The 23,648-nt window shown below is 39.2% G+C and overlaps 1 protein-coding gene across 2 annotated transcripts; it reads left to right on the forward strand.

The window, feature by feature from the left end:
* The first annotated feature begins 5,218 nt into the window (after positions 1–5,218).
* On the forward strand, positions 5,219–19,331 carry LOC140934409 (cellular tumor antigen p53-like). Of its 2 annotated transcripts, none has more exons than XM_073384038.1 (16): positions 5,219–5,402; positions 5,737–5,771; positions 7,943–7,998; positions 8,714–8,847; positions 9,517–9,565; positions 11,592–11,621; positions 12,180–12,249; positions 12,426–12,533; positions 12,939–13,052; positions 14,189–14,300; positions 14,611–14,735; positions 16,003–16,097; positions 16,598–16,677; positions 16,761–16,818; positions 17,737–17,774; positions 18,123–19,331. In XM_073384038.1, the coding sequence occupies exons 1-16, from the start codon at positions 5,275–5,277 to the stop codon at positions 18,346–18,348; spliced, it is 1,458 nt and encodes a 485-aa protein (XP_073240139.1). In that variant the 5' UTR covers positions 5,219–5,274; the 3' UTR covers positions 18,349–19,331. The 2 variants fall into 2 exon arrangements, with proteins under 2 accessions (XP_073240139.1, XP_073240146.1); XM_073384045.1 differs by having other exon boundaries at positions 16,030–16,097.
* The last annotated feature ends 4,317 nt before the right edge of the window (positions 19,332–23,648 follow it).

The raw sequence follows: 23,648 nt of genomic DNA on the forward strand, positions 1-23,648 counted from the left end.
CAGGTTATTTTAGTGATTTCTTTCCCCGAAAACGAATAAGAGATTCGGCCACAAGATTAGACTGCAAAACAGTCGCTTTTTCTCTCAAAATCGGTTTAGCATAGCTGAAGTCTAACATGCGCGAGAAAATGTTTTGTTTTTAACGTCCCTCCCCAGTCTCGCTCTCCGTTTTGAGCCTCGCTCCAGACCTTTTTGTTTGACTGCTCGCGCTTTTAATCAGTACGCAATTGCAGTCTACTACAAGATAGGCCCCTTGTTCTTCTGGTAAATCGGGAAGAGGAAGGTGATTTTCCTGACTTAGCTTAGACTACAGGCGTACTATTCGAACGAACAAGACAGTCTGTTTTTTCCGTCTTAATTTTTAAAGCAAATGCATCGTTCTCAAGGCTTTCCTTCAAGTCTACAGAAGCGAAGACGGGACGAATGTGAAGGGACCCTAAGAACGGGGAACGTTGAAGTTAGCCTGTGTATAGACGTCTGTACACAGGCTAACTTGAAGAAGGAAAAAGAGGAAAATTGGCGGGAGCAGAGGGTGCAGTTGGACTCTATTTAGCTCGTCCATTCAACCTGACCAAACGGACTGAAGAAACAATCGTATAACTTAGCTTTGCCCAAAGGCAAAGAATTGGCATCTTTTTTTTTAGGAGCCCATAGCCCTAACAGAACAGAAAATCTTTTTCCTGAATTCTGACTTGATCAACTTGCTGTCTAGATCCACCCCTGCAGTGTGGTAGGTCATGCGTTTGGGCCGAAAATTTCCAGGAAAATCGTGTGGACCCTGTTTAGCTCGTCCATGTCATAGCCTTACAGGGTAAACTTATCTTGGATCGATCGACGGACTTTACTAATGGACACCGTTCTCGCATGCATCAATTCATTGTATTTCCTATCAGCTGCGTTCGTGCAGACACCGTCGCTATACAGCTAAAATACACGGTCTTCTTGGGGCAATCGAAAAGTAACCGCAGAATTTATTTGCGTTGTTACAGCGACAGAGAATCGATGCCTACGATAAGAGTTAGCTCGCCCTGTCCGAGACGTTCCTCATGTTTGTTTTACACGTATTTGTTTTTAAGCACGGATCGGACACATTAGCAAACATGCCGGGGTTGCTGTCACTGGTTCAATCCTGGGTCAGTCTACTGAGGGAAGGAGTGGGGGATTGGGAAGTGTAAATCTTAGTTTTCGGTGTTCTGCGGAAGACAAGGTGACTTTCTGCTGTTTGAACATCCTTCTTCTTTCCCCTAAAACGTCTGATTTATATAATCTGTTACACACTGTCAGGAAATACCACGCCTTTCGCACCCCTGCAACGTTTTGGCTTTGACTGTAGCCTTCTACGCCCCATCTGCTGCGTACTAGTCTGCTAGCAGACTCCTTCTCCTTGCTGCTGCTTGTTTTGTATTTTTCATAAAGCAATTTTGGCATAAATTATCGTTTCAACCTGACCAGACGGAGTGAAGAAATAATTGTATAATTTAGCTTTGCCCGAAGGCAAAGATTGGGCATCACTTTTTTTTTTCAGAAGCCCATAACCCTAACAGAAAAGACAGTCTTTTTCATGAATTCTGATTTGATCAACTTGCTGACTGGTTTGGTTTGTTCGTTGGCCCTCAGCATTCATACATTGTAACAGTAATGGAAGAACATTCTCTTGGTTTTGAATTATCATTTTTGGCCTTACTCCAAAAAGTGAAAGAGTTATCTATATAATGTATTTGTGTTTATTCTTCGATGGACGATAAAGGAATATGCTATTATCTCGTTTAACTGGAGTGCAAACAAGTTGACCACATGCCGTGATGAACTCTGAAACGGGGTCACGGAAGCTGTGCAGCTGTTCGTCGAGTTAGTTGAACTATTATTAGATGAAGTAATTAGATGGACAAGTCAGCAAACTGTTGACTCCTCAAGGGTGGCACAGGATATTATGTGAATTTTAAAGAACTTGGTTTCCCCAAAAGTCTGCGATGAAACACGCGTGTTTTGAATCGAAAGTATTTAGTTTACAGTACGTGCAAAAGAAAGCACTGCCACTTTAATATTTCCCATACTTAAAATACTGTATAAACAATTGATTCGACCACATGCCGTGATTAAAACCGACCGAAAGCGAGTCACGAATACTCGCACATGTGCGCAAGATTTTCTGGTTGAATTGAGAAGAACATAGAAAAAACTGGTTTGTAAACAGTTTATGCAATGTTACTTGCGTATTTTACTGCAAAGAAACGAGGCTCATAGTACAAATGGAAAACACTCTTACCTTAAGTTTTGTACAGTATTAAACGTATCCTTACTTACATTGCTGTATAAACAATTTAACCACATGCTAAACGAGTCACGGAAGGTGAACAGCTGCCCCACCGTTACCCCTTCCCTCCCCGCTTTACGCCTACCACCATCAAACCCCCCAAGGAAGCTTGAAACGTCCGGCGACTTGCCTTTACTTATGGGAATTTAATGTATAACTTGATATATATTTCTATATTTCTATATTTTATACATTTCTCTTTTTTTATCTAATTCATTGTATTATATCTTCTCATAATTGCAAGACCCAGTCCATTTTGAACACGATGTAATTAGTTTAAATTAATTTCTTTTCGATTGATATCTATATCTTTGTAAAATAATTTCGCGATTCGCTTATTTCTAAGCGCGACGATTTTATTAATAAACCCGACTTACTTACAGTTCCTTCTTTTTAGCCTTTAGGGTAACAAGTTCTGAAAAAGCCGAGAGAGAGTTCGCAGACATTCATGCCATGTGGCTCGGTGGTGCTCGAACGAGTTTGCATGATTTGGAGTATATGTGGAACATTTAAAGTGCTTTAATCAATTTGAAATCACTTAGTGAATAGCTAGCTGCTCAACTTGTCGGTCGCATTTTATGCCGTATTTATTGATGGAAGTAACAAAAGTTAGCGTTGTGTAAGGGAGAAATTGACTAGGTTTCGAATCATTGCTTTCGACATTTATTCACTTTTCCTTTTAAATTTTCTTTTGCCATATTTGCCGGGTGAATATACAACTTAGCTATCTGAAACTTTGCTAGCAGATTTTACGGCGATGTTTCAAAAGCTTGAATTCCGGCTTTAAAATTCACATTTGTTTTGGGTAAAGAAATTTTGTCGGGAGCCCCCGGGGAGAAGTGAAAAAGGAAGAAAAAGGGACAGTGACTTCCTTGATAGGTGGTATGGTGGTTTCATAGCGATAACATAACAAAAAAATCAGTTTTTCATGCTGGCTCGACTGCAGCACGGCTTCACTTGATTAAAACGTCGACTAATATAATTCAACTGAATAAAATAAAGCATTTGCCGAAAACACAGAAGAAATCAATTTAGCCAACTAATATAATGTGTAACGCGTAAAGCACGACGGTTGAAACAAGTCGTGGTCTTAAGGTGATGTTACACTAGACGATTCGCAACGACGATTTTTAGCGCAACACAGGGGTTGCAACATTGTTGCGACATTGTTTCGAATGGGGACAACATTGTTGTGTTGCGCTAAAAATCGTCGTTGCGAATCGTTCCGTGTAACATTTAAGTCGAATTAAATTAAATCAATTGGAGCTCGAGTTCTGCCGGCAGTGGTAAGCGGCCAACCTGCCCTCTCAGTGATACACACAACGGAAATTTTATGAAAAAATAAGGCATGTGCCGAGCCATCCTAAGTAAAGCCATGCAAACTAACAATCTGGGCATGCTCAGTCAAGGCACCTTCGCAAACCACTCACATCACCTGATCGATCACGTCATTGTCATCATGCGCACGAATGTGCTTTAATTGTCATTGAGACAAATGTTCAAGTTGTTCCTTCTTTAAATACTAGTATCAGATCGATGAAGTGTGGCACAATTAGCAATCTTTCCAATGTTCAAATAACTCTGATTATATTTGGTAATGCTTTGTAACGGCTGGAGCATAACACCAATCGCGATTTTCTTATATTGATTTCTGAGTGTACGAAGATCAAATAAGCATAGATTTAAATTCGTTCTTTTATGCATCATTCCATTGATTTCATAATATTTGCGGCTCCATAGTCATCACTTCATTAATTCGTCTTCGGAAAAAAATAAACAGAGTGGTTACCGATATAATTGAACAGTTGCCAATGATCTTATCTTATTATTAAAATGAGACGAGATAATTAGAAGTCGCTTAGTTAAACGAGCCCCTCGAAGTCCACACCTTTTTAAAAATGCGATCCTTTCCTTTTCGGCCAGGTCTTGTGAAGTTTACCCCGGTTGTCTTTAGGTGAACTAGGATCTGTTTCTATCAGCAGGAATTTACTAGGAATTATTTCAATAGACCAAATCAGTCTTATAATCTAAATGGATAAACTCCTTTGTCAGAACGAAACAAAAGCTTCAGACAACATAGTTGGCGTTAAAATGATAATTGTGAAATCACTGTCAGCATTGCGTGCATAATGACACTGTTCAACTAAAGAAATTCAGTCTTATTCATTGAGAGTTTAAAAGGTTTGTTTCAGCACGTCTGATACTATTTGAAGGATCTATTGTGATATTATATTCTGTTTCGAGTAAAAGCAAACATGTCCTCCTTTTTGATTGGAGGGGTTTTAAGTTAACGATTGTTAAAGTAACAACCGAGGCCATTTTTTCTCTGAGTGTAGTCATTAAGATCAATTGCATGATAGATGTTTCACATATTTTTTCTGTTGATTTGGGACTCAACGGATACTGAAAACGCCATTTAAAACTTTTCAGTCCTTGTTAATATTATAAAGTAGAATCCTTCAAACCTCCAAGGAAAATGAGAAAACTTAGTTCGAAGTTTTGGATTCAAAAAAAATTCGAGGGTTAACAGGGAGTTTGGTTAAGGAGTGGAGGTTAGTGTTGATTCGACTGAGCATCGACGGAGAGGTTCGAAAACTCGAGATTTTACTACATAACAGAAGGCGAAACAAAACCACGACTGACAAAAGAGCCGTAGGTGATCTAATCATACACAAAGAACAAAGTAGAATAGTGGAGCCAGACGATATAAACTCCGACAAAATATGCCTCCAGCATGAGTATCGCAATTTTCGTGTTGGTTGTTTGACTGGCACATGTCAGCTGTAAGTTGTAGTGAAGAACAAAAGAGTTCTACTATGAAGTTTCTTTCTAGCCGACATTTTATACACCGGAAATCGTAAGAATACAATAGTGATTACTATATACAGTAACCCGGAAGAGGGATACTCAAGGACCTCTGCAGAACCCGATGCAAAGCTATTTGGAACGCAAGGGCAAACATGGGCGACACACACTTCTACGAGAAAATTGATGCCGAAATGAAAACTTTTCCCTGGAACTACCCAGAACAGTACATGATATCTGAGTTTTTACCCAGTCCTGGAGCGGGTCCTACAAGCTTTACGGGGTAAGCTTAACCGTGCATATTCAATTTTTTGGGTTCTTATTAATTCGCGCAGAGTTTGGGGGTCTCTGTCTTATGAAGTTCTGCACGTTGCAAAGCTCAAAAAAACTTTTAAAGTTCCCAAGTTTGTATTTTCCGCAAAGTAACGACGAATAGTAATGAAAGAGACTGTCCAATTCTTTCTTTTCGGTGCTCATTTTTAGGGTTCGTCAAAAGACCACATTGATCACATCATGCGTGAGACGAATATTTATTGTTGCCCCATTCAGCCTCTGCAGCTTTTGTACCAAAAGTCTTCGGTTATCTGATCTGTGAAATTGTTTTCTTTCTGCTCCAGAGAGATCGATGGAAATATGAAGTTTGAAGTGACTGGTAAGTCTCTGTGAAAGTTATTTTTAGTTTTCGCCACTAAACCAAAACCAAAAGTTAATTTACTTTAATTCTGCCACGATTTCAAGGGTGTGTCGGAGTTCAGAATTTTTAAGTAACGCGCATTACCAATGTATATCTTTTGTAAAAAAAGATCTAAACAAACTTTCCAGGGTTGCAATTTTCGCCGAAAATAAGAAATAGCCAATGACAATGCTATATAAAAAAGGCTCTCGGATGGGGTCTGCAGATATTTGGATCTGTAACTTGAATAAAAGACTGCGAAAAGATTTAGTTTCAATTTGTATGCAGACACGAGTCCGATTTTATCAGATTACCGTATCATGATCCGCAAATGTCGCGCGTTCTTTAACACACCGTCTTTATTTATGCTACTCTGAGTTCAGGGAATTGTTATGATCACCAGGGTCGGAAAAGAAACATCTTAGCTATATTTACATAAATAGGGAAGTATAATTTTCAAAGGAAGAACTGAGGCTATAAATACTATCCATGACCACAACTCAATGTTGTGTAAAGGAATTAATTGCTTAGCCACACAAAAACACGCGTCCAGCTAAAGCAATTCAGACAATGAATGAAATATATCAGAAGGCTTTTGTCTGTATGAAAACAAGTCCCTTGTGCGTGTCGCGTAGACTAAGTACCAAATGCACCCATCCGTAAGCAATTTTCAAGTCATTTTTATGTACACTTTTTGAGAATTTGAAAGCAATCCGTGACAGGATATATCCTTTTTTGACAACCATTGTTTTCTTTCTTTAATTTCTATATTTGGAACAAAAAGTTTCATTGTACAACTAAGTAAGCGTATCATATTTGAAGGTGTTGTGCTTTTGAACTGCAGAAAAAAACAATCGGCTATCTATAGCGTGTGTATGGAGCATTCACATATGACGTTGGAGTGTCAGCCGCGCCTTAACGTTTAGCTTTAATTGGATGATTCTATGAAAAGTAACAGTAAATGTTTCAAAGAATTAACGGGGCGCGTGTCATCCAAAAAATCAGATAAAAAGAGACAGTCTTGTTATGCTTAAAAGGACTGATTATGTAATCAATTTGTTAGTTAACCTTGTTTCTAGTTTGTTCAGCTAATTATAAAGGCATCTATATCCTTTCAAACCTATCACTCTTTTAATGTGATAAATGTGTGTAATTTTGGGCGTAACACATGAAAAATCACCAACGAATGACCCAAAGCTGAAAATGAAAACAGGATGATAGACTGACTGTTGGTAATTACAGGGTATCATTAAAAACAATTTTTTCACAGGGTAAAAGTGATCCATGAGAATCTTTCAAGTCTCTTATGGGAAGTTCGTCAATTTAAGAATCTCGTCAGTCTTACAGACAGCGAAAGTTGTAAATAACCTCCGAAAGCATTAATTTTTGGTACGGTAAACTTAATTTATATAAGGGCAAGATACTCGGCTTTATTCTTTTCAAAATAGCGATTAAAATGAACACAGCCTTTTCTTCTGACATCAAGGTCTTCCAGGAATGGCAAACTGCGCTTTCAAATCATCGCATGCTTTGGAATAAGTAGAGGCGTTTGATAGAGAAAATGCGGTAAAATAGAGAGCAGTAAGTTTTTTTGGACACATGAAATGAAACAAATGGGCATTTTTTTCGTTTTGAGGAAGTCGGGCTTAGCCGCACGAAAAGCAGAAACCGCAATGTTTTTTGCGTGAGCCTCAGGCCTTGCGCGCCTGTAACATATAGTGCATCTTAAAAATGTTAAGTTTGATTTAGTTAAACGTCGTCTCTAAATTTTGTCATGAATTCTTTCCCTTTCGATTTTTGGAAGTAAGATCAGCCCGAAGTTCAGCTTGGATTTTTGGAAAGGCTGAAGAAACATATCGCAGTATAACTTCAATTGTTTCGGACTCTAAAAGTTTTTGCGGTAACGTTGTATTGTCTACAACTAGAGATTCAGAAGGGTATCATGCTTCATTAAAAGGAAATTCTGTTGTGCATTGGAATAAGCGCTTTACAATTGGTAGAAATAAAGCAGATGTCCACTAAATGCACTGCTATTTATAAAATACGAAACGTTTTAAAGTAACCAACATCAGTTAATAAAGGCTTAAAGTAACGTCACCTGCGAAAGCCAACACAACAAATCTATCTTTTTATGTATTATTTGTTTTCAGAACCTATGCAACCAGAGCAGTTTCACGAGGAGCAAATACACTTCTCTCCTGAACCGGTAATTTAGCCTTTTATATTATTCCTGTAATATTTTCAGCTGTAATTTAGTCCGAAGAAGAAACAATTAAAATTTTCAGGGTGCTATTAAACTCCTTTCGCAACTTTCAAAGTGAGCGCACGCCGTGCAATCGATAATAATGTACATAAGTCGATTTTTATTTCTTTTTTTCGCCATTGCAACATTGCGCCAACATTTTGAAATTTAAGCATATGCGCCACAGAAGGAAATGATTTTTGAGTGCTATTACAGGTCTTATCATCTCACCCTGACATGAATCTTAAAGTTCAAAGGCGTTTAGATACAATATTCCAATCACTGTACACCATTAATCCATACATACAACTTTAAACCTTTTGCCATCTCCCTTGTACGTGGGATTCCCTTGGCAGGTTTTTTTGTAAGTGGGCATCGGCGCTATGTGTACAATTAATCAGAGCAAATTTCTTAATTTTATTGAAGAAAAAATCATGTCAAAATGTATAATTATCAGGAGAAAATTGTCATTAGTTATTAACGAGTCCTACAGTTTGAAACCACTGGTCGATAGGCGAGGAAAATATAAAAGTGTTGAAGCTCTCACTAATGGCAAAATACTACTCAATCAAGAAAATGCAATCACCTGTAAAGTTTAAAATCTTCAAGTAGCACATGTCATTCGTTAACCCCAAACAACGTTCATAAGTAGTGACTATAAGTTAACTCCATTTTTCAGCCAGAAAATTTGCTTATTCCCACCGAAGACGACGTTTTCCCAGAATTCGTTGAGCCTCTAACACCAAACAGCGCCAGGTTCCCGCCACAAACACTTATGAATCTATCACCTCCCCACGTTACGTCACCCAGCATGTAAGTAACCTAGGTAACGTGTACGTACATCACAGGTGCCTGTAAGAAGATGAGTAGCCCTGGATAATTGAATGACATTCAGCAGTGGACATCTGCCATAAACTAACCGCAAATAGTATAATGTAACTTGGTTCCAGAGGAGTTAGAGAGGGCAGATGGATCCCCCAGCCCCTTGGTCTTTTACTGAATATTTCGCAAAGATTAAACGGTTAAAAGAAATCCTGTGCATGTAAGGCGTTCTCCAAGATAATGTACGTATTACGATATGGGACATAACCGGCAGGTGGGGACCAGGGAACCCGTGACGTCATTCTAAACTCGCCCTCTTGGCCACTATCTTAATTTTAACAAAAATTCAGTTGTACACAAAACAGCAGAGTCTTTTCATGATTAAGGTACAAACGCTTCTACATATAATTATAGTTAATGCATATCGAAACCAATGTTTGTTATTGAAGACAGTAGGTTCTGGCTACACGTTTTTCTCGTAAAAGTTGGCCAGAAACCTTTGGGCTTAACCACCCACCCCCCACTCCCCCCCCCCCCCCCCCCAATCTTTTATAAGATTTAAGATTAAGGTCAGGCTCAGAACTTACACTAGACAAGTAAATAATTGAGTACGATGGTTTATTAAGTGCCTCACAGTGACTCTCCTCTTTCCATAACCAGAAACGAGTTCAATGGTGATTACAATTTTAGAATGGTTCTCGAGACCCAGGTAATTTGTCATTAAAATCATTTACCTGTCATGTTCACCAGTGACTTCGCAAGTTAAGTTTAAGGTGACTCGACCCAGTTTTTTTGGGGGAGTACCCTCCTACTTTGAAGCTCTCTGGTATCCCCACCTTTACTTTTATCGTAAGTCTAACACATAGAATGGATAACATATAGATCAATCTACAATATAACATAAAATTTTTGGCGATCGGAGTAAATGTCACGTGGGTATAATGCCACGCCCCTTTGAGGTCTGAGTCGAAAATCTGCTGTTGCAGGCATTTTTTCGTGAAAATCTCTCGGCTACACATAGTGCGCATTAGTGCCTTGCGCTGAACAGAGTTTCACCAAAATCGCAAAGACCCAATTCGAGAAATTCAGCGGTTTCCAAATTTAGGTCATAATTTATGCGAAAATGATAAGCAAACTTTACACGGATTATATCTAATAAACTATGAGATTCATCTCTTTATTTTGAGCATCCTTATAACAGATGGGTCCTTGCAAGTCAGCAAAACGCTTTAGGGCCTTGTAAATGCGCGCGATTTCGAGCAAAGGAAACATATAGAAATTATAGTTTTCGCTATTTGTTGACGTTTGTCAGCGTTTAAGAGTCTTTCTCACGAAAAAAGCATTTTCTTAAAAATTCGTAGTTTTTTTTCCTTCCAATTTTTTCAGGGCCACAATTGATTAACTAACTACCCGGACTCTGAATTTCATGGTCATTGAAAAACTGTGATATTATCTTCTATAAGCCCAAACTTGAGTAAACATTGAAGATTTTTAGCGTTTTGGCTGAGTTTGTGTTTTGGGAGTTGTCTATTGTTTCTAGTCTGTCATTATACAGCATTCTTGTTCAGCACGCGTGCAATGACCGCGCTTGGCTGACTTCCGAATGCTCACCGACATATGATCAGTTTGGTACAGTGAGACAGGCCATGGCTTGATACATACAGGTTTAACTCACAATTTTTAATCAATTCTCGTGCTTCTTATGCCTTTGCAAAAAAATCAAGAAGTGCTACACACCAAATCTACTTACTATTAAAAAAATATCATTTTTTCATATGTTTAATGCAAGCCAATAATCAAACCAACTCGTGACGGGAATATCTCGGTGAGCATTCGGAAGTCAGCCAAGCGTGGTCATTGCACGCGTGCTGAACAAGAATGCTGTATAATGACAGACTAGAAACAATAGACAACTCCCAAAGCACAAACTCAGCCAAAACGCTAAAAATCTTCAATGTTTACTCAAGTTTGGGCTTATAGAAGATAATGTCACAGTTTTTCAATGACCATGAAATTCAGAGTCCGGGTAGTTAGTTAATCAATTGTGGCCCTGAAAAAATTGGAAGGAAAAAAAACTACGAATTTTTAAGAAAATGCTTTTTTCGTGAGAAAGACTCTTAAACGCTGACAAACGTCAACAAATAGCGAAAACTATAATTTCTATATGTTTCCTTTGCTCGAAATCGCGCGCATTTACAAGGCCCTAAAGCGTTTTGCTGACTTGCAAGGACCCATCTGTTATAACGATGCCCAAAATAAAGGGATGAATCTCATAGTTTATTAGATATAATCCGTGTAAAGTTTGCTTATCATTTTCGCATAAATTATGACCTAAATTTGGAAACCGCTGAATTTCTCGAATTGGGTCTTTGCGATTTTGGTGAAACTCTGTTCAGCGCAAGGCACTAATGCGCACTATGTGTAGCCGAGAGATTTTCAAGAAAAAATGCCGGCAACAGCAGATTTTCGACTCAGACTTCAAAGGGGTGTGGCATTATAACCACGTGACATTTACTCCGATCGCCAAAAATTTTATGTTATATTGTAGACTGATCTATATGTTATCCATTCTATGTGTTAGACTTACGATAAAAGTAAAGGTGGGGATACCACAGAGCTTCAAAGTAGGAGGGTACCCCCCCAAAAAAACTGGGTCGAGTCACCTTAAAAACTGAAAAAAAAAGACATTTAGGGCGTGTACAAATTTAAAGTTGGCTTTTTTTTCTTTTCAACAGCCCAAGAAAGTGGCAAATCCAGACTGGATTGTAAGTATAAGCCAACTTGAAGTTTGCCTCTCTTAAATTGTGGCGATTTGCAAGTTTTCCTGAGCATGTTTTTGCAGCAGCTGCATATTTCCTTAAGTTTGGATATATTTCCCCTTGATTGGCATGTCTCTCCCCCTTTAGCACCCGGTGTCTATAGAGGTTTCCCCGCAAATTTTAAATAGCGCTACTGATGTAGATTCAGTATGGCAAGTAAAACAAACGAAATGCCTTCAATAAATTAACCTGTGACCACTTCTTTGACATTTTTAAAACGTCAACAATAAGTTGTTACGTGAAGTGAGCAAGCAGCTTGTACCAACATAAGGAGAAAGAAAAAAAACAATGGGTCATTTCCGAGTTCCAAAAACTCTCAGTTTCAAAACGAGAAATTCAGTTGGCTCCAAGCGTCAAAGAACCACTGATAATCAGCAACATTCACGCGGGAAAGTAAAAACTGTAAGATCAAAAAGCGAACAAAGGGCGGGAAAACATGAAGCCGTTGTTTTGTCTGTGGGATTGTGCAAATTTACTAATTTACATGGCAACTTGTATTTGCAGTACTCCGTTACACAGAAAAAGCTTTACATCAAGTCAAAGACACCTTGCCCGATCAGATTTTTAACGACTGGTCAGTACCTTTTCGTTGTTGTGCATGTCTTTTTTTGTATTCGTGGGGAGCATAAGATAGCGAAAGGCCTCCTTTTAAAAAGGTTTTCGACTTACAAAGCATTTTCTTAAGACCAGGTCATTATTTTAATGAAACAATCACTTAAATTTTCCACATTTGCTTTAATTCAATCTCAGGTCCCCCTCCTTCTGGAGCGTTCATCCGAGCAATGCCCGTGTTCAGGCAGCCGGAACATGCGAAGGATGTTGTGCGCTGTTGTCGTAATCATACTGAAGAATACTCAGGTAAAAATATTAATAAAAAAAACTCTTAAGACCGCACCACAACTTACAACTCAAAATAAAAGATACAATATTTCTAGCCTGAGAAAACTGCTGACATGGCGCAACTCTACCACTGGCTTCACCGAAAAATGACTTCTGAGGAGTGGATTCACTCTATGCATCTTAGTTACCCTCGTCATCCTATCCGATTTACCCAAGCGCCTTCGATGCCAGAGCCTGGAACAACAAACTGACGACGCTTTACTAAACTGTTCTGCTTGCCTTGGATTAAAAGTCTCTACTAGCCGATTTCGTCGACACTACTATTTGGATGATATAATTCTATAGTTGTAATAAAAATTGCAAAGCTTTTTATTGTTTCAACGACGCATGGCTCAAATGATTGACTGTGAAATTTTTGAATAGGCTCCCCAGCTACCGGTCATTTCCTTCGCTGTGACAATCAAGAGGCCTTTTACGAGGAATGTCCCCAAACCACCAGGCACTCTGTGAGGATACCGCTGCGAGCACCACCCACAGGTGAGCCTTCGAGCCTGCCTTCGAATCGCCACATGGGACGTGTTTACGGAAGGATTTTTAGATGAAATTTCCTCGGAAATGCGCCAAGAAATAGAAGAGTGAGATCATTTTGCTGGGTATAAGAAAGTGTACTTATCGCTGTAACATTCAAATTCATTAACACTCATCAACTATGAGAATTTTACAGGACCTGTTGAAATTCAGGCCTTCTCGCTTTTGTGGGCCAGAGCTAGTTTTAGGATAGTATAGATGAGGACAGTGTTTTTGTTTTCTGACACGCGTGCGACTTTCAATGGATGTAAATCTGAGCTATTTATGGAAGACCCAAATGAACAAAGGCGGGGTAATGTATTATTACTATACGTGCCATCTACTACGATAGCTGCAAAAAAAAAAGTTTACCCGCATTGCAAAGGTGCTAACATTTACATGACAAATCGATATTTCTCTTATTACGCATTCATTTCGTCTTCATTTTACAAACAACCAAGTTATTATAAAAGCAGCTTACTTTTAACATAACAACATAACATAATTTATATAGCGCTAACTCCACTAATTGACCAAAGCGCTTTACAATTCATAATATTAAAATAATTAAAAAGATCCCACTGGTAATAAAATATGAATAAATTAAAAACCTATTAGCAGTCTTATTTATAAAAATATCATAATAAATCCTATTCTAAATTATCAAAAAGTTAAACATTATATGCTTTTTTAAAAAGATCAGTCTTTAAGTGTTTCTTGAATAAATTAATTGTAGCTAAACCTTTTAAGATCTAATGGCAGCTCATTCCAGAGTTTAGGTGCAGCAACGGAAAAGGCCCTGTCTCCGTATGTTTTAAGTCTTGACTTCGGAACTGCCAGATGTTTTTGATCAGTAGAGCGTAGCGTACGTGAACATGTACGATAACTAAGTAATTCCGTGATATATAATGGTGCCATACCATTTAGCGCCTTATAAACTAACAATAAAACTTTAAAAAGAATCCGAAAGTGAACAGGTAACCAATGCAGTTGAATCAATACAGGGGTGATATGATCAAATTTCTTGGTTAAAGTTACTTTTCTCAGTCAACTACTGATTTGGCCATTTTTCAATCTTTCTCTTTCTTTTCTTTGTTCATAAACAGCTGAAGCAAATGAGGAACTTGGAGTCCATGAGCTGTTTTACTTCATCTGTAACAATTCATGTGGTGGACTTAACAGACGGCCCATTCAAATCATCTTTACACTGGAAAATCTGTAAGTATATGGTCACTGTAGTGTTTGAACTGCTCACTGCTCTTTCCCGCCATCTTTCTCTCGACCTTGTCTTGCTCTTTTACACTCAAATCTCACCATAGGTACCCTTATTTAAAAGTCTTCTTTACAGCCAGTTTAGGTAATGTTAATGTTAGTGCAACACAGCCTACCAACATTGTTGCGAGATTGTTTCGAATGGTTGCAGCATTGTCCCAACATTGCGGCGCTGTGTTGTGTTAAAAATCATCGTTGTGAATCGTCCCGTGTAACATTACCTTTACGAATTAATGCTTTGATCTCTCGTTACCAGGTCGGGGAGCGCAGTATTGGGAAGGTGCTACGTCAATGTCCGGGTGTGCGCATGCCCTGGCCGGGACTCAAAACAGGAACTGGAAGCCATTAGTCGTCCAGGCAAAAAGAGAAAGAATAAAGGAAGTGAGTTCATATGTTACCATGGAGACCTAGTTACAGGATCTTTCCTCATCTTGTTCCATGACGGAAGGCATGGAAGAAAATGGGCAGTAATTGATATCACTATAAGACAATTTTAATATGATAAAATTTATACTTGGCGCCAAAGCGTGAGGAAATAACACAAGAGAAATAACCTCAAGGTTCAGAGATGAATAAAACAATTTTTTCTTTTTTTCCTCCAAGCCTAGGAGCCAATCATGAATTTTAACATATCGAAATTAGTCTATAGTGATAAGTACGCCGTTTACTTGCATATTATTGGTTCGTTACTCTTTTCTTTTCGCCCCCTCTGACATAGCCAGAAATTTTCTGTAATTAAACACTTACTTTAAGACATCTTTTTAAAATAAATTGACTCGCTTATTTGAGTTTCCTTTCAAATATGCTAATAAAAGATCGCCTACTTCTTTTTTGTCAACGGTCGATGCAACTTTTAGTAGGGCATCACTGGTAAACAAGCCTTAATCGTGGTATGCACAAATCGGTCACCCATCTGAAAATCTCGCGCATAAACATTTAAAAATGGAATTTGACCTTCTAGGGGGAAGGATTCAAAAAGAGAACGAACAGGAGAATTCCATTGCCTCAAACCACAGCCCATATTTTCTACGATGGCGCAAACCCTTTGAATTTCCAGTTGTAATTTCCAATTCCCCATTCTTAACGGCAATTACCGCTGCTGACTTTGGTACAATAATGGTAAAAACAGATAGCGTTAGAATCAACAAATTTTAGGCCCAAGTTAAATTTAACTTGAAAGAAGGGGGAGAAAGGGCAGGCTCAAACGTGGAACTTTACATGAGTCGATTCTAAATTTCGACGTCTAGGGAATTGGTTACAAAGGATGACTAATTTTTGTACTTCATTTTGAAATCGTTCAGTACGGTTATTCCCGCAAAGCCCAGTCGTGAATTCAGCTTTGGAACGACTATGATTTAGACGGAAAAGTGACAATTTTAGGTGTAGCGGCTTAAGACCGTCTAAGAAATTCGGCTAACCAAGATCTGTGTCTAAATCAACGAGCGTACTTTTATTGATATCGGTCGGCTTAAGAAACCAATTTTTCGGGTCGCTGGTAAAGTTAAATGTCGTAGGTAAGGCAGAATGGCGCGAACATGGCGAATAACAAAAAAAAAGAGTGCTTCTAAAATTACTTGTAAAATTAGAATCAAGTTTGACTCACTCATGAAAAGTTTAGCGTCTGACGTTGGCCAAATTTGTTGTTTAGATGATCAAGGCCTGGCTGGTATTGTAGGTGTTCATGACTTACAGTGCTTTGGTCCAAAGATGACAAAAGAAGACAGTACAGTGTATAATCTGAAGGTATGCATTCATAATAAGCCATGATTGCTACACAGTGGTCACACTAGGAAGCTTAAGCCACACCCAGTTTACACGGGTCCGGACAATTTTTTTAGGGTGTCCGTTTTAGGGAAGGGTTCATTAAAGAGCTTTCGAAGACGAGAACGACTTCGAGTACGAAATTTTTTCAAAAGTAAGTAGTGCTCGCTCGTGAGGTAGCGTCAATTTGGCGGGAAAACATGGTAGCCGTCGTCATTCTACTACGAGTTTTAGCGCGAGTGTCGTAGTGGCGGGAACAAGTTATCAAATGTTTGAAGTTTTAGCATTTTGCAATCGGGAGAGGGCTCAACCTCCTTCAATAACGATAACAGTGCTAACTTTCCTGGTGAAAAAAAGTACAATGAAGAATTCCGTGCTGTCTATTTTTTGACAATACGCGAAAAAAAACTGGTAGTATTTCTCGTCCTCGAAGCTAAAGGTCTCTATTACTACAGCGTTGACTGCATGATTTGTTTTGACAGATTTGTGGATTCAACAATTACCTGATGTTAAAGAGGATAGCCATTGCACTGGAGCTGTTTACAAACATGGAAAACAAATTGTAAGTTTGTTTTCAGAGAAATATTATAAAGTCCGATTTAATGCAGGCTTGTGTACCAATTCCGTATTGTTTAATTAATATAGCACTGCTATGGAGCCACAAGACCTGGAGATGCCAGACTTCACCGAATATAATCCAGAGGTAAGTACTCTGTACTCTTTTGACGGTCTGAATATTGGGACACCTCGATAATACTAAACACTTAATTTTTTGGCTCTGTAACACGAAACAGCAAAAGATTTACTATAACAGTAAATATTTGCCTGAAAGAAACAAAAACGGCTTCAAAAGGCCAATATTATTTTGTTTAGTATATTAAGGAGTTAACAACCCATTTCCGACAATCTCCGATTATGTCATAAGATTTTCGAAGACTGCTGAAGATTCCGAATACTACCGAAGATTTCTGAAGATTTCCGAGAAACCCGAAAATTTTCGACCTTACTCCGCCGTTATATTCATATGATCAAAAGTGACCTGCTTCTATGCCTTTCGAAAGCAGAATTCCACCTCGCTTCTATAAAAGCTGAATAGAACTTCAAGAACACCGGAGGGAAATCCTGTCGATGCCACCATGATGTTTCGACTTCGCCCTCGACACTGACTAAAGGATCGCGCTTTAATTCGGGAATTTATAACATCTAGTGGCTTTTTTTGTTGTCGATCTACAGAGAGAATGCATGATAAACTATAGACAATGCATCACCCTTAGAAACAACAGTTTTAGAAAAGAACATTTACGAGTATTGCTACACTGGTGGGCGTCTATTGCAGGTCTTCCCTGTTCTCCCCCAACCCATCGCAATATTACGTTGATGGGGTCCCCAAGGATGCGGTGGAAGGTTATCCTGGGGAAAGGAAGCGACACAAAATTACTCAACTTGCGTCTCATACAAAAACCTGGAGCGAAAAGTCGCATGCTACTGCTTTCTGCCACTACACAACACCCAGTGAATGTAGCAGAATATTTAGCGGAACAAATTTTGCCAAAATTGCAAAACTTCCATTATCACTGCAATTTTCATTTATTTATTGTTTTTTGACATTTTTCCGTCTTAGGAACAAGACGCGTCTGAGCCTGACTCAACCATCATCAAGTAAGAATTCAGTTTTTTACACTAAATGATGAACTGTTTTTTTTATTTTCTTTTTCTTCTTCTTTTTTTTTTCATGTAATCATCACCATATTAGAGTAACGGGTGAATGGAAAGCGGACCTAAACGACTTTTGTGAGAAATCAGCAAACTATGATCTGATCGGAACCTGCTGAACCTCTGATAAACAGATAATAACTGTAGCCTTTGAATCTTGTAGTCATGCCCGCCAGGAGGGCGAAAATGGACTCATCAATTCCCGTTTTTCTCAGGCACCTGCCTTGAGCAGAGGTGCTTGTTAATGCTTCCAAGTTATGTGATTGCTTAGTGCATATCCTTTGCCGGTTGCAGGTCACTGACCTGTGATTCACCACCTCCAAGCATTACGAGCCAGGAATCTTTAGCAGTGCCATCACAGCCGGAAGACACCTGGTACCAAGCTATCCCACAAGACCAAGCAGGCGAAGTCACTCAGGCCCCTGAGTATCCAGAATGCTTTACGACCTACCGGCGAATCACGCATTTTGTAGAGTTCTTCGACGTCGCTGAAGTTTCAAGTAGATTTGAGGACAATTGACTTTTTTTAAATTACGCTAAACACCCCACACCATAAACATTGTATCATATATCTAGCACAAAATGAAGTACACAAAGGCCGTTTACTACTAAGGGTTATAAACTAAGGATTTACAAAATCAAATAAAACATTAGCACAAATAGAATCACGATATCGCCGCCTGAGTAAGCGCTTCTAGCTTAAATTAAACAATCTCAAAAATCACGCTCGAGACTGATATTTGAATTCAGAAACGAACTTGCACAGGATAACAAAAAGTTATGATAGTCATAAATTCGAAGTTATCCACATCCTTTAAGGAATATACAAAGAAACGCAAACTGAGCTCAAAACCTTTCTAGGCTTGTTTGAACCCTTTAAACCTCGTAATACCCGAGATATTGAACGATTCTTTTAGCTCGAAATACCTGCAGTGATCTGAAGGACAAGGAGGTTATCAACGTTAGTGTGATCACAGGTTTACGCCAAGAACAGCATTTTACATGTACATGTACTGTTTTTGTATATCTGTTAGAACAAAAGACCAGTGAAGCGGGGAGAAGAACGTGCAGCTAGAGCCTTTTCTGCGCACACATTTAATGTACCTAGGGTAAAACTTCATCTGTTAAGTTAAACTCGTGATGTCTTAAATAGTCGGATGACTCTGAGACCATAAACGGAAGGTACTGAATCAACATTCTGTGCTCCGATAAACTACCTAATCAAAGTAAACTAATTTTTGAGCTGGTTCGTGGAAACTACAATAAAGTCAAGTCTATCCAATACTTGGATATATCTGAGAGAGCCGGATCTTGACTGAGATAAGTACTTTTTGTAACAGAAAATAACGATATAAGGTCAGAAGATACAGCTGAATATCATAAATCGTTAATAACTAAACTATGTATTTCAGTGCTTACTTCAAATGCATTTTTATATTGTAGCTAGGAACAACGTATTGGTGTTTACTTACAATACTAAAATATAATTTTATAAAATAATAATAAAAAGAACCATTTGTGGTTTTCTTTGACTCTTTTCGATGTTCGCAACATGTTCCAAGGTAGCCATAACAACACAACAAGCCCACGCTTTCTTTTTGTAAAAAGCAACCAAAGAAAAACAACTCTAATTCTGGAATTGCCTGACCAAAGATATGAGGGAAGGGTGGTCAATGTTAGGTAAAATTAGTCAGTTTCAGCCTTGCCCAACTTGTTTACACTAAGGAAAGTACTTGTATCAAAATAACAACATTCGAACCTTCAGGTGCGACCACATCTCGTAAGCGGCCTCCTGTCCAAAGCACCGAAATTTTCGCACTGAAATCACTAAAGATGGAGCCTCTAGCTCGTAAAAGACCTTTTCTTGTAAGTGACTTTGAATTTTCCATTTCTTTTTTTGCCTCCTGTAAGCGACCACTCAAGGCATGGTTTGACCAGTCTGTGTTCGCTGACGGTACTTACCAATACTAAGAGAAATACGCCAATGCACTTTTAGCGACAACTTAAAACTACACATATCGTAACTTAGAGATTGTATGCGGTGAATTATCTTCCAACATGTAGATTGTGCGGACCTCTTCTAGAAAGGGAATCCCTGTGGTTCAGTTCCCGTAACTGACCTCGTCCCGTAAGCGACCACTAAACCTTTGCATTTTGGGTGTTGCTTACGGGAGGTTTGACTGACCTTAAAATTACACAAGAACACAAACGGGGCTCGTAGTGCAAGATTCAAATAGTTTTTACCCATTAGTTTTCGGGTAACTTTACACTTGTCACTCACAGAAAAAAAAAACACAATGTCGTTGTGCAGCGGACAGCCCACAACGACCTCCGGTTGTTGGCCATCGACTGGACAATGGTAACACTGAGGGTAAGGTGTAAGGCAGCTTCCGGGAAATAGATTGATGTCATGGCAAGATTCTATTAAGAGATCCCTGGTATCCTTAGATCCCAAGTCCTAGAAGTATAGTACGCATACTTGATTCGACTCTCGAATGACTGACAGGTTCTTCACTACAGTGATTATGTATTGAGCTCAAGAAGTAAGATCAAGCGCATATTTCTCAGCCCAGGTCGTACCCAGTTAACGTTTTGGTTGTAAACATGAAATAAGCACTTCCCAAAAAATACCAGCTAGGCCATGCCACACTATCGAGTATCGTTTTGAATAGCAAATTGGTTACAAGGACTTGACCGATATTAAACCATCCTTTTTGAAAACCTTTATATCAACTCTGTCCGTGAGCATTTTAGTACGTAACCATCGTCATTTGAAAGTCAAATAATTCTACAAAGAAATAGACGTCATTAGGGAACAAAACATGTCCAAACCCAGCCGCAAAGGATAATTTGTTCCGTTACATTCCCCAAGCGGTACTCACCATTTACCACACCTAATAACAAGGGCTTTTTTAATACTAGTAATAGTGGACACTACAGCTGCCCCCGCTCTGTATATTATCGGTCAATAGCATTCTTGCTCGTTGTGTAGCTCTTTAAAAAATATACCGATTCATAAGGAAGATTTACACATATATTCCATACAATAGGTGAGATAAATACAGGAAACGCAAGGTTCCATGCACAGTTTCAGGTCGATTTACACAGCTTTAATCAAAACATTCTCAGTTTCGAGAATAGTTTATTCTAAACCATAAGAAAAGATTTAATAAGAAGTTGAATTTTTCGCTATTTTTGTTTCACTTTTTACATTCAGTTCATTTCATTTGCCGGAAAGGAAGCCTTAGAAATTAAAAGGACGTTTGAACTCATGCTCGCGCATTCTATAAGTTCTATAGACTTATTATTGCAGACGGACATCTGTGAGCAGGGAATATGAACGAATAAGTCATCACAGAATTTGATTGTCGGCGAATTTCTGTAGTCATCCATCGTTCTGCTAGTGAGAAGCTAGCCAATGTTCACTCGTCTTGCTTGTTTGGGGTTGCCTCTTAGTCCAGTCAAAGAGAGAGAAAGAGTGTCCGGCAAGGTCTCCAATCAGAGATTTGTGACATTTGTGAACTCGTGTCTGGCAAACTCTCCAAGTGTTTCTATATACACAGTTATATGCACCTTCTAACTTCATCTGCGCTAAACGAGTGCCTGTTTGATCCATAACTTTCAAAACAACTGCTCCACAAAATGTCATGATCACTGATAACACGTAACGCAAAAGAGTATCGAAATATGACTGCACAATAAATGTCACAACATCTACCTAGGCGGTCCCTTCGGGATTTTCTGTCTTTACGTCATCCTAACCATTTCGTACTTACGGGCGCAAACAATAGAAACGTCATCTTTACCTACCGATTCCTCGCGGCCCCTGTTCAAGCAAATCGAGATTTTTCCTATATTGACTGTATGACTGTATATTTCAACTGTAAGTACTTTCCTTAATATACGCGCGAGTTACTAGAGTGCCCCCTCGGAATTTCGCCTTCTGGGCGAAATCCCTGCGGGGGCAATTATACATACCGTATTTTCTCGATTAAACGTCGGACCCCGATTAAACACCGGCTTCAAATCCCGGGGGGGGGTACTCCCATACATTACCTATATGGGTACGTGCCGCCCAACGGGGTCGTGATTTTGAAGCTCCTGATTTAGAATGGGGTATCCATTTCAGAGGCGTTTTCTAGAACGGGGTATAATATTTCGAATGCACGAAAGCTCCAGTTTTGTAAGCAGCCATTTGAAATTATTCAAGGTCAGATTACGTTTAAAAACATGTTTCAATGCGTTAACAAGCAAACTGTTGTACTCTTTGCATCTTAAAACGGAGTATAAAAAATTGGCCCATTTTTAGAACGGGGTATCAGTTTTAGAGCGAATTCTAGAACGGGGCATCAATTTTAGGGGAATTTTTTTTTAGAACGGGGTGCCAATTTGGAGTCCCGGGCGGCACATACCCACCCAAAAAATACCCAAGTGCCCCCCCCCCCCGGCTTCAAATAAACGCTGGGTCCCTGAGGCCAAGTTTTAAATAAACGCCGGGGGCGTTTAATCGAGAAAATACGGTATACATATATTATTTACTACCACAAAACCGGCAAAACTAACCAAAAATAGACAGTTCCTGTGATATCCCTCCAACAGTTAATCAGCTGCTGCGACCACTTAGCATGACTTAGTCGCAGCACATGGCCTGACGCGTTTACCTGAAGGATTTTTATTAAGCTCAATTTTATCGCGAAAACGGAAGAGCGAATGCATGAGAGCTGCTATAACTTGGCCCGATCACAGGTTAGTGGTATTTGTTTTCTTGGTCTTGTTGTTGGTCTTGTTTTCAGGACACCGAGTGTTTTGGGGAACACCAACCTTTCGCGGGTGAAAAAATCCTAAATTACAAACCTACTGTCACATAAGGGCAAGCTTGGAACATGTTGTTGACGTTAGAATTGCGCGGTATACTGTAGTAGCTGATATTTAGCCAGTGTACGTGGAGGTGTACAGACGCGCACCAACAGGCTACCTGATAGCCTTAAGGGTAGTTCTTGTTTTTGTAATCTTTGCGTATTTGTCAAACGTAGTTAAAATTTTTCTCACTCTGTGAACCAGACCTTGATTGCGGTCATGCTTTGCGGTTTAGAGTTATCGAAATATGACAAATGCACCACAAGAGCCCTTTGTGACACAGAGCCAACACCTCCTAAATAAGACATGATGACATATCCAAATATAGGGCTCGGGAATGGCCCATGGGCTTCTAGATGCATAGCTACGACGCAGTGAAGTGTTAACTACTTGAACTGAGGTGTTTTACGAAGATTCTATGCGTGCTGTTGTCCACAACTATTTTAAGGCTCAAATACAAATTTTCCAACCCATTGTCCAAGCTAATGACGAAGGAAACAAAGCCCTGATTCCGGTTCAGTAGGATTCTGTTGTTCAATCAAGATAGATTCAGGTTAGTTCATCGCAGGTTTTTCTTTAAGTTATTATGTTGTAGGTATTTGGATAATAGGTACTTTTACTCCATAAGAACAATTATACTTTTGTGGAGTAAATCCATGTCAAAGAATTTATTAGTGTGCATAGGATGTCTTTAATCGCCAAGAGGGGAGAAGAAAGGGGGGCGGGGAGGGGGGGGGGTTGAGGACACTCTAAGAATATGTGAGTGGAGGTGTACAACTGGACTCTGGTTGGATTAAGCCAGACCGTGTTCAACTGCAATGTATTACGCTTGTCTAACCAAACTCTCTGATTTCTACACTTTGCCACAGACTAAGGTGCTTGGAAACCCTATCCCTCACAGCGGCAATGGCAAATACTTATACCTCTGTATATTACCCATATATGGCAGGGCCTTCCCCGGAC

The sequence above is a fragment of the Porites lutea genome, chromosome 1 (genome assembly GCF_958299795.1).
Source record: "Porites lutea chromosome 1, jaPorLute2.1, whole genome shotgun sequence".
In the NCBI taxonomy this organism is placed as follows: domain Eukaryota; kingdom Metazoa; phylum Cnidaria; class Anthozoa; order Scleractinia; family Poritidae; genus Porites; species Porites lutea.